Here is a 17,443-nt window from a genome sequence, read left to right as displayed (position 1 = left end):
ATTCTTGGGGTCGCAAAGAGTCGGACACGACTGAGCGACTGAACTGAACTGAGTCTCTTTCTGGTAAAACAGTGCTTTTAATTAAAGGGAATCTTCCTCATCAAACTGAGCTGTCTTCTCTGTTTTGAAGCTGTAGATTGAATTACGCCTTTTTATAGAGAAATTGTGACTAACTGTTAGTTCCTCAGTCGTGTTGACTCTTTGCAGCCCTGTGGACTGTAGCCCACCAGGCTCTTCTGTCCACGGAATTCTCCAGGCAAGAATCCTGGAGTGGGTAGCCATTTCCTTCTCTAGCGTATCTTTCTGACCCAGGTCTGCTGCATTGCAGGCAGATTCTCTACCATATGAGCCACCAGGGAAGCACCTAAAGGTCTTAGGAAATTCAGTGTGTCTTTTCCTTCATATTGTAGTTTTCTAGAAGTTTTTGTGTATTTTTTTTTTCAATTTTCCATGTCTGTTTAACATACTCAGTCTTTCCTCTACCTTATGGAATACATGGAATAACAGTTCTCATTATTAGAACAGTAATGTGCTGTGAACACAGAATTAGCAAAAACGGAACAACTATTCCTGGTGAAAATACAGGGCTAGTTTTTTCTGAGCTTCTGATAATAACTCTGTCAACTGATCAAAATACAACCTTTTTTTATGTGTGTTTCAATTTAAAGACACCATATTTAATATAATGTATTATTGATTCATTAGCATTGAACTCATGGCCAGGAGCACTATTAAGTCATGCCTGTGTGAACCTTAACATACATTTTCTCCATAAGGCACTTTGTAGCCTTCTTGCACTTAGGAACACTAGATAGCATTTCAATATTACACTTGGAGGCTATTTTAAACAATGAAATCACCAACAAAAAGCACAAAACATGCAAAAAAAAAAAGTTACACTAAATGACATGAAAAGGATACTTGGTATAGTCTGAAAACTGAAACAAGAATACACAGTATCACCTTGTTTGACCTTAGATGGAAATAAATGCATCAGGAGACTGAATCTTTTGGTCACCCTGTGCATGTGAATGACTGTGAAAGTGCCATGAGTATTGATTTTGGAGTTATAAATCAATTTTAATGAGTAAATTATTGGCAGATATGGAATCTGCAAATGAGAGTCAACTGTATTTATGGTATCTGTTTTAATATCTGTTGTACTTACCAGTTCTCTCATTTATAGATCTGTTTCTAGTAACTAATTTATCTCTTCATTTTGAGTTGTGCTTTCTTGATTCTTTGCATGTTTGGTTACTTTTTTTTGGATACCAGACATTGTGAATTTTACCTAGTTGAGTGCCGGATATTTTGTACTTCTGTAATTGTACTTTAACTTTGTTCTAGAATACAGGTAAGTAACTTGAAAACAATTGGATTCTTTCAAGACTTCCTTTTAAGCTTTGTTAGGTGGGACCAGGACAACCTTCAGTTTGTTTAGTATTCTATCCAGTGCTTTATACCTTATTACAAAGTTTTTTCATTCTGGCTTATTGTAACACAGATGCTTCCCAACCTTATGTGAGCTCTAAGGATTGTTCTGCCTGCTGCTTCTGGGTGATTCTTTCCCTGGCTTTGGATAGCTGTTGTATTAGCATCAGCTGAAGGCTTGAGGTGATGAGGACCCTCTGCACATTTCTCGAGTTCTCTGTGTAGCGCTCTTCTTTTCATACAGATGAAAAGAGTATTCTACCCTGGTATCTGGTATCCTACCCTGTTAATTCTAGCCACCTTTGAATCTGTACTTTGTCTCCACCATTCAGAGAGACCCCTAAGTTTAGCTTGAATTTACCTTCCCTGAACTGCAGGTTTGGAAATTTTTTCCAGGCCATAAGCTAAGGCAGTTTTACGCCTTGCCTCATTTGATTCCCTTCTTTCAGGGATTACCATCCCACATTGCCTATCACCGTCTGCAGACTGTTTGATAATTTTTGTCTTTTTTTTAGTTGCTTAAGGTGAGGGTGAATCTAGCCTTTGTTACTCTTTCATGGCAAGAAGGTGAACTTCAGCAGATACATCAGGGCTGTCACCACTGTAGCAGTAATGACTTTTTTTCTAAACAAAAATAAGAATGATAGTCTTCCGTCCTTCCCTTCTTCCCTTCTTCCTTACTAATCCAATTTGAAAGCCATTAAGTGAGGCCAGTCTAGGTAGGCATTCATGCCAGCAGAGCAAGGGAGGTGTGTGGCATGGTAGCCCAGAGTGGGTTGTCAGAGCCAGATTTGGGTGAAAAAAACTTCTGTGTGTGGAGTGGCCTGGCATAGAGCTTTTTGAGTCCAGGTGGGGTGAGGAACTGTCCTCACAGTCTGGCACTAGATGTCAGAGTCATGTAGGTTGAAGAGGGCCTCCGCTGGCAACTCTCCACTGAGAGAGCCTTGGAGCAGTGATGCTTCAATAGCTGTATACACACCTAGTACCAGAATCCTATCTTCTAAATACTATTCTCTATTAGAAGAAACCTTGATCTTCTGAGAGAAGTGGCACTTCAGGTCTGAGTATGAGATGAGTGTAGAATGGCTTTTGCCACAAAGTGGTGAAATACTTAGAGAATGATGGGCACAGGCCTGAAGAACATATAAATTAGAATGGAATGGCATCCACTGGCCAAATCCGGGGGATTTGGGACATGAAAAACAGTAGTTACACTAAGAGATAATAACTCGTGAATGCAATAAGAATCTATAACCATATAAAAAAAGGAGGAGCTTTGCTTTAGAGTAGAATACCAACTGATGAATCTGAAAGTGCTGATGGACTTTAAAATACCATCATTTGTCAGCTATCGTAATGATAATTAATTCAGCCAGTAAACATAAACGAGTTGGACTGTGAAGAAAGCTGAGTGCCGAAGAATTGATGCTTTTGAACTGTGGTGTTAGAGAAGACTCTTGAGAGTCCTTTGGACTGCAGAGAGATCCAGCTAGTCCATCCTAAAGGAGATCAGTCCTGGGTGTTCATTGGAAGGACTGATGCTGAAGCTGAAACTCCAATACTTTGGCCACCTCATGCGAAGAGTTGACTCATTTGAAAAGACCCTGATGCTGGGACCGATTGGGGGCAGGAGGAGAAGGGGACAACAGAGGATGAGATGGCTGGATGGCATCACCGACTCAATGGACATGAGTTGGGTAAACTCTGGGAGTTGGTGATGGACAGGGAGGCCTGGCGTGGTGCGATTCATGGGGTCACAAAGAGTCGGACACGACTGAGCGGCTGAACTGAACTGAAACATAAACGAAAGTGGAAATGTTAGTCACTCAGTCTCATCCAACTCTGCAACCCCATGGACTGAGCCCACCAGGCTCCTCTGTCCATGGGATTCTCCAGGCAAGAATACTGGAATGGGTAGTCAATCCCTTCTCCAGGGAGTCTTCCTGACCCAGGGATCGAACCTGGGTCTCTAGCATTGCAGGTGGATTCTTTCCTGTCTGAGCCACCAGGGAAGTCCCAGCATAATACATGCTGAAACTTTGATGAGGAATAAGATATTTACATATTCTCATAGTTTTTTCCCCACAAATACTTACTAATTACAAAGGAAAAGAAAGAGTTAACTTTACAGTGGAGAAACCTGGTAGATACCAGCTTAACTCAAGTCATCAAAGTTATCATCAGTAATGAGACAAAACAAAATCATGGACCATCTAGTAGAATGCAGCAGGAAGGGAACATCAGTTCTGTGATACTCCTGCCAAAAAGCACAACCTGAATCTAATCATGAGGAAATAGCAGACACCAGATTGAGGGACCTGTAACTGGCCTGGAATCTTCTAAATATCAAAGTGATTGAAGGAGGCTGAAAAGACATGAAAAGTTAAATGTAAAGATTATCCTGGATTGGATGCCTTTGCTGTAAAAAACATTATCAAGACTTTCCTTGAAACTAGAATCTGGATTAGATGATAATTGTGAATTTCCTGACTATGATAGTTGCATTGTGGTTATGCAGGAGAATGTTGTTATTTGTAGGAGTGATGTATTAGTATATTCAGGGAAGATGGAACATTATGTCTTTTACTTATTCTCCAGTAGTTCAGGGGTAAAATAATTTTTTGTACTATTCTTTAAAATTTCTGTAAAATTAAAAATTTTTTGCAAATAGGAAACTTAAAAAAAATTAACCATTGTTTTCAGCAGGTTTATTTCATAATAGCTGGTTTATCTTTAAGAAAAACCTTAAGAAGCTCTATCATATTTAATCACATTCAATTAGTGAATTCTTTAACATTTCATTAAATTTGGACAATATTAAGGAAATTGGGAATTATAGTCACTAAACGAACACTTTTTACTCCTGGTATATAGTAATATTTAGGACTTACCTCTCTTTCTTTTGTTTCAGCCTTGTCAGACCCAAGTAGTAGACTTTCAACTTCTCCTCCTCCTCCAGCAATTGCAGTACCCTTGTTAGAAATGGGGTTCTCTCTCCGGCAGATTGCGAAAGCCATGGAAGCCACAGGTACTGTAATTTTTTAAGTATCAATATATGCAGATATGAGAAACATGATCTTTATTAAGGGCGATATGTTTTTTAAGAGTCCATAAAGCTTGATAAGATTTTTAATACCAGATCTAATTACAGTTGCATCATAGCAGACACTCTTAAACTGATAGCAGGAATAATTATTTTGCCCAGAGTCAATATTAGACCTTTTTTTCACCTGTTCAGGTGCTCGAGGCGAGGCTGATGCCCAGAACATCACCGTCCTTGCCATGTGGATGATAGAGCACCCTGGGCATGAGGATGAGGAGGAGCCCCAGTCAGGCAGCACAGCTGACTCAAGGCACGGAGCAGCAGTTGCAGGCAGTGGTGGGAAGTCAAGTGATCCCTGTTATTTGCAATCACCAGGAGACATACCATCAGCTGATGCTGCTGAAATGGAGGAAGGCTTTAGTGAAAGGTGAAATTCCAATTTCCATATTCCTATTCCATGTGGTTTAAATGGTGCCTCAAGACCGCCACTTATGTCCCTTCATAGGTGCTTCCAATGTATAAGGTTGTTAAGTAGAGATATATGAAAAGATGGACATTTCAGTTACACGTTTATGTTTCTGTGAAGGGTGAAAATGACATGACAGGTTTTGACTTGAATGCTATTTTTATGAAAATAAGGAAATAATTTTAATATAAAGTTGCTGAAAAGAACAAACTGAAAACTAAAATTTTTATTCTGAAATAAACATGTTGATGAAATAATTTTATTATATGTTAAATAACTAGAATGTTCATTTTTATATAATTGATTTAATGCATTCAATAGAAATGGATTCAGTAGGAATCTTTGTGTCTCTTAATATAGGTTTATATTTTCATCTCATCTTTAGTTTTTAATATCCAATGCAATGTACCCTTTTTTAAAGTTGCAAAACAAATTCTGTAATAATGCCTAGCCTAAAAAGAAATGTAGAAACCACCATAACATTGTAAAGTAATTATCATGCAATTAAAAAAATATATAATAAAATATTCTGTAATCCTTTCTAAAATGCTCCTCATTCAGCACTTCTTATGCCTTTAAATCTTCATTTCATTTTAGTTCATGAAGTCATATTGGAGCTTATATCTTATATTAATCTGCAGGCTTTTTCTGACAAGCTCAGTGAATATTTCCATAACTTATTTTGAAATATCTGTTGCTCTAAGGCAAGGATTCCCAGTCATTTCAGATTTTCAGTATATAATCATTTAAGATTTAGTTAAGGCTATTGACCTCATTTGAATTTAAACTTGTATTAAGCATAATTTCATAATTTAAACTTGTATTAAGCATAATTTCAAAATCAGATAACATTACTGCTCAGAGCAATATGACATTTATAACTTAGGAACTTTGCCAACCACAAAAGATATATTTCAAAATTTTATCATAAACATATTGTTCTTGGTAATACTTGGAGGAAAACGTACTGCAAGCAAGTTAGTACCTGTGTTTTCTGTTCATGATGATTTTTTAAAATGTGCATTGCTTTCAAACTTGCACTTTTAGTGCTGATAATCTGGATCATGCAGAGAATGCAGCTTCTGGAAGTGGACCGCCAGCTAGGGGTCGCTCAGCAGTAACAAGAAGGCACAAGTTTGATTTGGCTGCTCGAACATTGCTAGCAAGAGCAGGTAAGTATATGTTTCACATCTTTCTCTTGGTGAAAGTATTATATAGTTTGTTTATATCTTAAAGTGAATATATAAGCAACGTTAAAGAAGATATGGATTAATAATACTAAATGTTCAGTACCTCCACATTCAAAGAACAACTATTTGCATATTACTTTCTATGCATTTATATGATTTTATTTGATTTAAATCACAGCATACATTCATAAGTTTGTTTTTAAGTTCCCTCTGGATGCAGAAGGCTATAGTAGTCACGTGTAGATATTGAGAAATTTCATAAATGCTCTCTCTACCCTCAAGAAACATAATTTAAGAAGTGAAGATACATGTTTAAGATATCACAGATGAGAAGGAACTAGAAAGAGTTCTGTGCCAAGTAGGCACTGGTTTTTCTGATGTACTTTGTGGACTTCAGGGCTTCACTACTAGGTAAGGCCCTGGATAGCAAAAATGTATTTTTTCATTACATTAGTAAATATTTTGAGGATTATGTTTTTGGCATATGAAATGTAAGTTAAAAGTCTAGAATATGTTTTTTGTCAAAGCAGAGTTTAATCCTTGAATTCTTAAAACATAAATAATGATTCAGTAGTTTATAGGAACAGAGACATTGAGACTGTCCTAGAACATATAAGATGTATATTTAATATATAGTGAAAGGGACTGATTTTAAAAAACTGAAAGGATTATAACAGCCCACATTTACTGAGTGTTCTGTATAACAAACTTTATGAAATATTTTACATGGACTATCTTATTTAAACCTGTCAGCAACTGTGCAAAGTATGAATGCTATTATCCCCATTTCACAGAAGAAGAAGCACATATGATAGGTAAAGTTTTATGTTTATGATCTGGAATCCAGTAAGTCAGCTGAGATAGGCTCTTACCTGCATTGTACGGCAGTTAAGAACTGGCGAAATATTCAGAATTATTTTATACGTGCAAATAAAATGCCTTTCTTGTTTTGTTCTGAGCGGGGTTATACCGCTCTGTGCAGGCCCACAGGAATCAAAGTCGGAGAGAAGGAATATCTTTGCAACAAGACCCAGGGGCGTTGTATGACTTTAATTTAGATGAGGAATTGGAAATTGATCTTGATGATGAAGCGATGGAAGCTATGTTTGGACAAGACCTGACCAGTGACAATGATATTCTGGGAATGTGGATCCCAGAGGTACTGGATTGGCCTACCTGGGTGTGTGTGACTGCAGCGGGGGCTGCTCTGACTTATTTTCCTGCCCTCCTGTTCATACAGCTTACTAATAACAGCCTTGCCTAGAGTTGTAGCACTCTAAAAAGTCTGACATCTCATCCTAAAGTTTGGGGCTCTAACACTTGAGGTTACTTTGATACCTACAAACTAATAAAAAGTCTCTCTTGTTGCTTTCTCTGTGCGATTTTATTGCTTCTCTCCCCAGACTAGATGAATAGAGCCATATTGTGATCATTTGATTCTAATATCAAAGATAGATTACAAAATAAGCATCAGGTCCCAATCAACTCTGCTGGGTATTTAACATGGCTGCTGTGCTTATCTTGCTGTTGAATGCATGCTCTTCTCCTTCATAGGTTCTATTTAATCACTGTAATGCCTCATTCTAGGAGCCAGTGCCACCTAGATCTTGTAAATACGTCCATCAAAGGGCAGGGTATATGGTGGGTTTGTATGTTTACATTGTTTAGCATTACACTTTTTGTAGCAGGGAGACTGAGAAGTTCACAAGTGTAAGTTTTATAGGGAAGATCATATATTAATAAGATAAGTTAATCTAAATGACTTCTTAGAAATTCAGAAAATAGATATGAATGTTATGATCAGATAAAAGTTTTCATTGGAGGGATTTTAAATCATCGAGATGAGGCAGATTGTTTTTATTAATAATTTTTTTCTCGGTAGTATAGTCAGTTACTTTTATTGTCACTTAGTGTGAGGAAGGGGAAAGAACACCTTCAGACTGTGATCTGAATTTTGATTTGTTATAGCTTTGATGAACATCTTGCAAATATTCCAGCATATGTAAACAAGTAGTTTAGTTTAAATGATCTGTTTACCTCTTCTTAATTATATGTTAATTTGACTAATCATGTGATATGAAATCATTTTGTGCAGCATGTTTGTGAGTCTGAAGACAGGGAAGAAGTGGTGGTGTGTGAGCTGTGTGAATGCAGTGTCGTCAACTTCAATCAGCACATGAAGAGAAATCACCCAGGCTGTGGGCGCAGCGCAAACCGCCAGGGCTATCGCAGCAACGGCTCCTATGTGGATGGCTGGTTCGGTGGTGAATGTGGGAGTGGAAATCCATACTACCTGCTATGTGGCAGCTGCAGGGAAAAGTACTTAGCCCTGAAGACCAAATCCAAGGCAACAAGTTCTGAAAGGTACCTTGAAATTGTGTAGAGATATCCAGATGCTCTGACTGAAGTATATAAAAGTATCTCTCATTGAGACATGGGGATTGTAGTTTTCTTCATGTGAAGAATTACCTGAAATGGCAACCCACTCCAGTACTCTTGCCTGGAGAATCCCATGGATGTGGAGGAGCCTGGTGGGCTACAGTCCACGCGGTCGCACAGAGTCAGACACGACTGAGCGACTTCACTTTCACTTTACTTTTTTCCTTAATAAAGTCCTATGATTGCTGAATTTAGATACAGGAATGAGGGAAGTGGAAGAATTCAAGTTCCTGCCAGAGGTGGCAGTCTATAGTCTGGGAACAGCGGTATGGTCTCAGGTCCTTCACTGGAGTTTGACTGTATTAATCTTAAATTTGTTAACAAATTGTGAGTGGGACCCTTGCTTTCACCTTCAAGAGGCTTACGTTCCTTTTTTCCTTTGGTGTTTTTCACCATATTTTTGACATCTTGATTAAGATCTTTTTTCTTGATTAAAAAAATAGACTATTTAGATTAAACAAGCTTCCATGAAAATATTACTTCATTATATTCCTAAATAGCAATTAATAGCTAATGAGTAAGGTTTTTGCCCTTACTGTCAACTATTAAAACCCTTAAAGTGTTCTGGAATAGGCTTTGATTAAAAGATTTATGTAGGGGACTTCCCTAGTGGTCCAGTGGTTAAGAATCCACTTGCCAATGCAGGGAACATGGGTTCAGTCCCTGGTTCAGGAAGATTCCACATGCTGCAGAGCAGCTGAAGCTCATGTGCCACAACTGCTAGAGCCTGAGCACTCTAGGGCTTGTGCTCTGCAACAAGAGAAGCCACTGCAATGAGAAGGTTGTGCACTGCAATGAGGAGTAGCCCCCACTCACTGCAACTGGAGAAAGCCCACATGCAGCAACGAAGACCCAGTGCAACCAAAAATAAATAAATAAATTGGGGGGGGAATATTTATGTTGGTCACTAAGAAACCTCCACAGTTATTTGATAAAACAGTCACTGATTTTGTAAACATCTACATACCAGTGGTTTTTATTACATTAGCCTATAACATGAAGGGACTTCCCAGGTGGCGCCTAGTGGTAAAGAACCCACCTGCCAATGCAGGAGACACAGGAGACCCGGTTTCGATTCCTCAGTTGGGAAGATAGCTAATGAGTAAGGAGGAGGAGGAAATGGCAACCCACTCCAGTTTTCTTGCCTGGAGAATCCCATGGACAGAGGAGCCTGGTGGGCTACAGTCTGTGAGGTTGCAAAGAGTCGGACATGACTGAGCAACTAACACTTTCACTTTCCATAACATGAAACATACTTTTTAATTTTGTGTTGCTTTATTAATGATCTTTTTAAATGTCCTAATGACATAATTTGCACTTTGGAGTAATTGTTTTATATGAAAACACAATGTTCTTTGTGTTTGGTGCAGGTACAAAGGACAAGCTCCAGATCTTATTGGCAAGCAGGACAGTGTGTATGAAGGTAGTTGTTTTGAGAACCTCTTTATTTCACATGTATTTTTGTATATACCTTCTACTTAACATCTGTTACTAAAACTTAACCTTCATATGTTTCTCTGTATTTACGTACACGTCAACTTAAACTTCCCCCCAAGAGTTCAAGATAGTATGATAGCAATAGCCCTAGTTTTAAAAGTCAAGGGAAAAAGACCTGGTTTCTAATATTTTCCCACAGGATGTTAATTTCTGTGTGGTGTGTATATTTTTTCAAAGTAAGTAAAGTATGAAGTATTAAAACATTTTGAATTTTCATCGTAGTTGTGGAAAGTAAAAAATAAAGAAGTGAGCATCAGTCTAGCTGGAGCATTCATTTATTTGGAATAAGTCATTTCCTAATGATCATGGACAGGGTCAATTACTCTTTGTTGGCCCCATAACAGTATTTGTTATTAGTTGAAACCTCCATTATCAACTGTAACATGTGCTATTGGTTTAAATGAATTTGCTCTCATCCCTTTCCCTTAGTCCCACTGTGCCTCCAGAGTGCAGTTTAGTTGGGTCACCAGGAGATGGTGCTGTATTTTATTTTGTAGGCACTGACTAGGCTTTCAATCCATCTGCATCTTAGACCTGTCTCACAATAACCATTGCCAGCAGGGTTGTGTCGTGTTTATATTTACATACCATCCATTTTTTCTCTATAAATTCCAGAAGACTGGGACATGTTGGATGTTGATGAAGATGAAAAGCTAACAGGTGAAGAAGAGTTTGAATTACTTGCTGGCCCTCTTGGTTTAAATGACCGCCGCATTGTACCAGAACCAGTTCAGTTCCCTGACAGTGATCCATTAGGAGCATCAGTAGCAATGGTAACAGCAACCAACAGTATGGAAGAGACTCTGATGCAAATAGGTAAACTTGGAATGCTGATTGGCATGGATTTTATAGAGTCTATATTAATTTGCTTCTTAGAAAAGTAAATAATAAGGTAGAGGTTAATAATAATGAGTTCAATATTTTCTGTCTCATCAACTATCTTTAGCCAGGTGTTTTAATGTTTTGAAGGTATTATGTAAAATTAACTTCTGATTCTTTTGTTTCTATAAAATATTCAAGTGATAAAAAATTTATAAAATACAAAGTTTTTTTTAACTATGTGTTAAGAGAAACCTGGAAACAAAAACTATTTTGTAGTATTTTTTAATTTGGGTGAATATGTACTCAAAGCATATTTTTAAAACTATATTTTTTCTATATTTGTTAATATCATTGGAAGTGATACATGAGCAAAAATAAAACCAAAAAAATTTAAGAATCATATTTTTCCTATAATAAATTATTGACTTAGAAATATGTATTTCTCTCAAACCATCTTCTATATAACAAAGTTTTATGGATGAGCAAAATACATTGATTTGCTTTATTTCCTAGTAGCCTAGAACCTAGCTACCTAGGGAAAATTTTTCAGTAGTTTGGCTATTTTTTTCCTTACCTTCTTGAAAACTGAGCAAAATCTTCCGTTTTTCAGGTTGCCATGGCTCTGTAGAAAAGAGTTCCTCTGGGAGAATAACACTGGGTGAACAGGCAGCTGCCTTAGCAAATCCCCATGACCGGGTGGTCGCTCTAAGGAGAGTGACGGCTGCTGCTCAGGTTCTTCTGGCCAGAACCATGGTCATGAGAGCTCTCTCTCTTCTCTCAGTCAGGTAACTGTTATTTTCTGCCAAAAGATGCCGAGTTAGCTGCTTGTACATATCAGACAGGAGTCTGGTATTATTTGGGAAGAAGAAATAAAAGTTTTAGAAACTTGAATAACTTCTGTTGAATGAAAGAAATCAGACAATAGTCATTATTATTCATTCATTCACTCAGTCAGTCAGTCGTTCAATTAATGTTTGGGTCTTTTTAGGCAGAAAATATTGCCATTATAATAACTGAGTAAACCGCAAGCATTTTATTATCTGAAATGGGAAACTAAGACCATTGATCCATTTGGTGTAGGGTAAAACTAGAAGGTTGAGTGAGTTTTTCTGCAGAGTTTACCAACTGTATAGCTAAGTCAATCTGCATATTGTGGAGGTTCCTGCTGTGTTCATACTGTGGAGTGTAATGTTAAAAAAGGGAAGAGAACCAAGAATACTTAAAAGACATCCATTGAAGAAATGATTAAGTAGGGATATTTAACAGTAATCAAAGAAGACCGAAGGACCCTGAAAGAAACTAAAAATTTAGATGAGACTGTATGATGTTGACTCAAGAATATAGACAGTTTGGTCTATGGAAAACGAACTTCAAAAACTGACTCATACGTGTAGATCAGCATTTGATTTATAATTTGATTTATGACAGTGCTTACATTGCAGAGCAATGAGGAAAGGATAATCTTTTCAGTAACTTGGGCTACGTCAGATAGTATATTCACTTCGGCAAAGAAATGAGTCTTGGCTCCAACCTCAAACTATATAAAGCCAGTATTTTCAAGTGACTTTTTGGTCTAAATGTAAACATAAATCAGTAGCATTTCTGTAAGATAAGGAAGATTTTATTCTTGATCTTGGAACAAGCAGAGATTTCTTAAACAAGTCACAAAAGGCATTCACTTTAAAGAAAAACATTGATAAATTGGACTACATTAAAAAAGAACTTTGGTTCAGCAAAAGTCATATAGGAAGTATGAGTCAGAAAGTAAAAAAAAAAAGCCCTGGAATGGGAGATGATCTTAGCAATGCATATAACCAACAAAATATTATAAAGTATTCTTACAAACCAATAAGAAAAAGACAGAAAAAGAAAAATGGACACAATACAAAATAATATAAAGGATCTTGAAATGGTCAATAAACATGAACAAAAAATGTTCAGCCCCATTACTCTTCAGAGAAATGAAAGTAGGATATACCTACACACCCATCAAAATGGCTAAAATTTAAGAGACTGAGGGGAGAAAAGTGACCATGAGGATGTGGAACATCTAGACCTCTCATACCCTGCTGGTACAGAAATAACTTAGGGTAGTTGCTTTGCAAAACTCGTAGATAGTACCAACTGAAAGTGAGTATTAATGTACTCATGACCCAGGAAAACACTTCTGGGTATATATCCAACAGACGTGCTCACATATGTGTACCCAAAGATGTCGGAAAGAACATTCACTCTTTTGTCGGAAAGAATGGCGGTGCTGTTCATAATAGCCCCATGCTCTCATTTGTATAGAGAAATGAATTGTGGTAAATTTCATTTATATAGGCAGCCATATCTTTTTCTGTTGCACTCTATTGTGCTTTACAGATATTAGTTGTTGTTTTTTTTTTTTTAAACAAATTGAAGGTTTGTGGCAGCCCTGAGTTGAACAAGTCTGTTGGCACCATTTTTCTAATAACATTTGCTCATTTCATGTCTCTGTGTCACATTTTGGTAATTCTTGGACTGTTTCAAGCTTTTTCATTATTGTCATATTTGTTATGATGATCTGTGAACCACTGATCACATCTTTGATGTTACTGTTCTGAAAAGATTACTGAAGGCTTAGATGATTAACATTTTTTAGCATTAAAGTATTTTTAAATTGAGCTATGTATTAATACATTGTTCTTTTAGGCATAATGCTGTTGCACCCTTAACAGACTACAATATAATGTAAGCATGACTTTTATATGCACTGGAAAACCAAAAAAAATTTGCCTTCTTAATTGCAATATTCTTTTTATTGTCATGGCCTGGAACTGAACCCACATCTGCTGTGGGTGAAAATGAATAACTCCTGCTAATAATGCAACAGCATGGATGAATCTTACAAGCATAATGTTGAATAAAAGAAGCCAGACTTAAGAGAATACACACTTTATTATCCTATCTATATGAAGTTCAAAAACAAAACTGATTTATGGCCTTAAGCATCAGAATAGTAGTTATTTCTGAGGGCCTGGAGATTGAGAAGGGCCCAAGTAGTCTTCTGGGGTGTTGGTAGTGTTCTGTTTCTTGATCTGGAAGGTGGTTACATAGGTTTGTTCAGTTTGTGAAAATTCATGGTTTATGAACATTCCTCTAAATTATACTTTGATAATTCAGATATACTTCAAGTGTATGTAGATATTTATTAAAACAAAAGTTTCAATAACAGTTTCCAGGTTTTTATTTTTGGACATCTCTTACATACATACATACATACATACATACATACATACATACATACATACATACATACAGTAGGACTTGTATGACTAGGATAGTGGACCTTGCCTTTTATTTTGGTTGTTGGTGCTATGGATTGTATGTGGGGCTCCAGATGGTCACTTAAGTTATTTTCTTTATGTATCTAAAGTGTGTTCTTTTCCTGCCAGTGGTTCCAGTTGCAGCCTGGCTGCTGGTCTCGAATCACTGGGGCTTACCGATATCCGGACTTTGGTTCGACTCATGTGCTTGGCTGCAGCCGGGAGAGCGGGCCTCTCCACGAGTCCTTCTGCCATGGCAAGTGCTTCAGAGCGTTCACGAGGTGGGCACAGCAAGGCCAACAAGCCCATTTCCTGCCTGGCCTATCTGAGCACAGCAGTGGGATGTCTAGCATCAAACACTCCTAGTGCTGCAAAGCTCCTGGTGCAGTTATGCACACAGGTAGGGGAGCTTTCAGTGCTTTTCTTATTGTATTGCTTATTGCCAACCAATTCCTAAAGAAACTTGTGAAGTAAAAAGCTTCTTTTCCAAAATTAAAAATTAAATGTATTTGTTCTGATTGCCTCTACAGAACTTGATTTCTGCTGCAACAGGTGTAAATCTGACCACAGTTGACGATCCAATTCAGCGAAAGTTTCTACCTAGCTTTCTCCGAGGAATTGCTGAAGAGAATAAGCTTGTAACCTCCCCAAATTTTGTTGTAACTCAGGCCCTTGTGGCATTACTAGCAGACAAAGGGGCCAAACTGAGACCTAATTATGATAAGTTAGAAGTTGAAAAGAAAGGTAAGTTTCATATGATTTAAATATATAGTCTTTTAATCAATGTTTTTAAAAATGTTTCTGCATTGTTATATGTGATGAATTATATAACAACATACACGGTGGAAGTGACAGATTCAAGGAATTAGATCTGATAGAAAGAGTGCCTGAAGAACTGTGGTTGGAGGTTCGTGACATTGTACAGGAGACGGTGATCAAAGCCATCCTCAAGAAAAAGAAATGCAAAGCCCATAATGGTTGTCTGAGAAGGCCTTACAAATAGCTGAGAAAAGAAGAGAAGCAAAAGGCAAAGGAGAAAAGGAAAGATACACCCATCTGAATGCAGAGTTCCAACGAATACCAAGGAGAGATAAGAAAGCCTTCCTCAGTAATCAACGCAAAGAAATAGAGGAAAACAATAGAATTGGAAAGACTAGAGATCTCTTCAAGAAAATTAGAGATACCAAGGGAACAGTTCACGCAAAGATGGGAACAATAAAGGACAGAAGTGGTATAGACCTGTCAGAAGCAGAAGATACTACAAAGAGGTGGCAAGAATACACAGAAGAACTATACAAAAAAGGTCTTCATGACGCAGATAACCTTGATGGTGTGGTCACTCACCTAGAGCCAGACATCCTGGAATTCACGGTCAAATGGGCCTTAGGAAGCACCACCGTGACAAAGCTAAGGAGGTGATGGAATTCTAGTTGAGCTATTTCAAATCCTAAGAGATGATGCTGTGAAAGTGGTGCACTTAATATGCCAGCAAATTTGGAAAACTTAGCAGCGGCCTCAGAACTGGAAAAGGTCAGTTTTCATTCCAATCCCAAAGAATGGCAATGCCAAAGAATATTCAGACTACTGCACAGTTGCACTCATGTCACACGCTAGCAAAGTAATGCTCAAAATTCTCCAAGTGAGGTTTCAACAGTGCATGAACTGTGAATTTCCAGATGTTCAAAAAGCCAGAGGAACCAGTGATCAAATTGCCAGCATTCGTTGGATCATCAAAAAAGCAAGAGAGTTCGAGAAAAACATCTGCTTTATTGACTATGCCAAAGCCTTTGACTGTGGATCACAATAAACTGTGGAAAATTCTGAAAGAGATGGGAATACCAGACCACCTTACCTGCCACCTGAGAAACCTGTATGCAGATCAGGAAGCAACAGTTAGAACTGGACATGGAACAAAAGACTGGTTCCAAATTGGGAAAGGAGCACATCAAGGCTGTATATTGTCACCCTGCTTATTTAACTTATATGCAGAGTACATCATGTGAAATGCCAGGCTGGATGAAGCACAAGCCGGAATCAAGATTGCTGGGAGAAATATTAATAACCTCAGATATGCAGATGATACCACACTTATGGAAGAAAGCAAAGAGGAACTAAAGAGCCTCTTGACGAAAGTGAAAGAGGAGAGTGAAAAAGCTGGCTTAAAGGTCGACATTCGAAAAATGAAGATCATGGCATCTGGTCACATCACTTCATGGCAAATAGATGCGGAAACAGTGGAAACAGTGAGAGACTTTATTTTCTTGGGCTCCAAAATCACTGTAGATGGTGATTGCAGCCATGAAATTAAAAAACACTTTCTCCTTGGAAGAAAAGCTATGACAAATCTAGACAACGTGTTAAAAAGTAGAGACATTACTTTGTCAACAAAGGTCCGTCTAGTCAAAGCTATGATTTTTTCTTTAGTCATGTATGGATGTGAGAGTTGGACCATAAAGAAGGCTGAGCACTGAAGAATTGATGTTTTTGAACTGTGGCATTGGAGAAGACTCTTGAGAGTCCCTTGGAAAGCAAGGAGATCAAACCAGTCAATCGTAAAGGATATGAGTCCTGAATGTTCATTGGAATGACTGATGCTGAGGCTGAAACACCCAATACTTTGGCCACCTGATGCAAAGAGCTGACTCACTAGAAAAGACCTTGATATTGGGAAAGATTGAAGGCAGGAGGAGAAGGGAACGACATAGGATGAGATGATTGGATTGCATCACTGACTCAATGGACATGAGTTTCAGCAAGCTCTGGGAGGAGAAGGACAGGGAAGCCTGGCGTGCTGCAGTCCATCGGTTTGCCAAGAGTTGGACACGACTGAGAGCCTGAGCAATGTATAGTTAAGTTAGATCATAAGAAAAGTGCCTGGATACTTTTTCATTGTACATGGTAATAAATACCAGAAAATATACCAAATTTGTCTTTTTAATTAGATTATTTTATTCGATTATGGTTTGAGTCACCATAGATAATAATTCCGGTAGGTTTCCGTAATATAATTTATATAAAGTAGTGCTGTTTTTCTCTTTGTCTTAAAACAATATACTTGAAGGGACTACTTAAATACACTATGTACCCTTCTCTTCACTATTTGGCCAAGAGAGATGGGCTTTTGAATCTATCAAGGCAGTCCCTTGATTGGCTATTACAATCACTTTTGAGCAGCAGAAACCAAACTCTTAATTTTTAGGACATGCTCGCTCTGCCCTGGCCTTAAATTGATGTCTGCTGTATTCTGAGTCTGTGCATCCTTAGA

The 17,443-nt window shown here is 37.8% G+C and overlaps 1 protein-coding gene across 8 annotated transcripts in view; it reads left to right on the top strand.

Annotated features, from left to right (window-relative positions):
• HERC1 (HECT and RLD domain containing E3 ubiquitin protein ligase family member 1) overlaps nt 1-17,443 on the top strand; it is a 208,938-nt gene that overhangs the window by 152,775 nt on the left and 38,720 nt on the right. For 7 of the 8 annotated variants that reach the window (XM_018054328.1, XM_018054326.1, XM_018054325.1 and 4 more), the window contains exons 41-50: nt 4,343-4,459; nt 4,670-4,901; nt 5,988-6,112; nt 7,090-7,310; nt 8,226-8,494; nt 9,940-9,992; nt 10,682-10,882; nt 11,499-11,673; nt 14,308-14,578; nt 14,709-14,922. In XM_018054328.1, the coding sequence (XP_017909817.1) occupies nt 4,343-4,459; nt 4,670-4,901; nt 5,988-6,112; nt 7,090-7,310; nt 8,226-8,494; nt 9,940-9,992; nt 10,682-10,882; nt 11,499-11,673; nt 14,308-14,578; nt 14,709-14,922 (1,878 nt within the window). The remainder of the gene's footprint in view (nt 1-4,342; nt 4,460-4,669; nt 4,902-5,987; nt 6,113-7,089; nt 7,311-8,225; nt 8,495-9,939; nt 9,993-10,681; nt 10,883-11,498; nt 11,674-14,307; nt 14,579-14,708; nt 14,923-17,443) is intronic. The other variant, XM_018054324.1, reaches the window with a different exon arrangement.

The sequence above is a fragment of the Capra hircus genome, chromosome 10 (genome assembly GCF_001704415.2).
Source record: "Capra hircus breed San Clemente chromosome 10, ASM170441v1, whole genome shotgun sequence".
NCBI classification, from domain to species: Eukaryota; Metazoa; Chordata; class Mammalia; order Artiodactyla; family Bovidae; genus Capra; species Capra hircus.
This window is presented reverse-complemented; position numbering and strand designations above follow the sequence as displayed.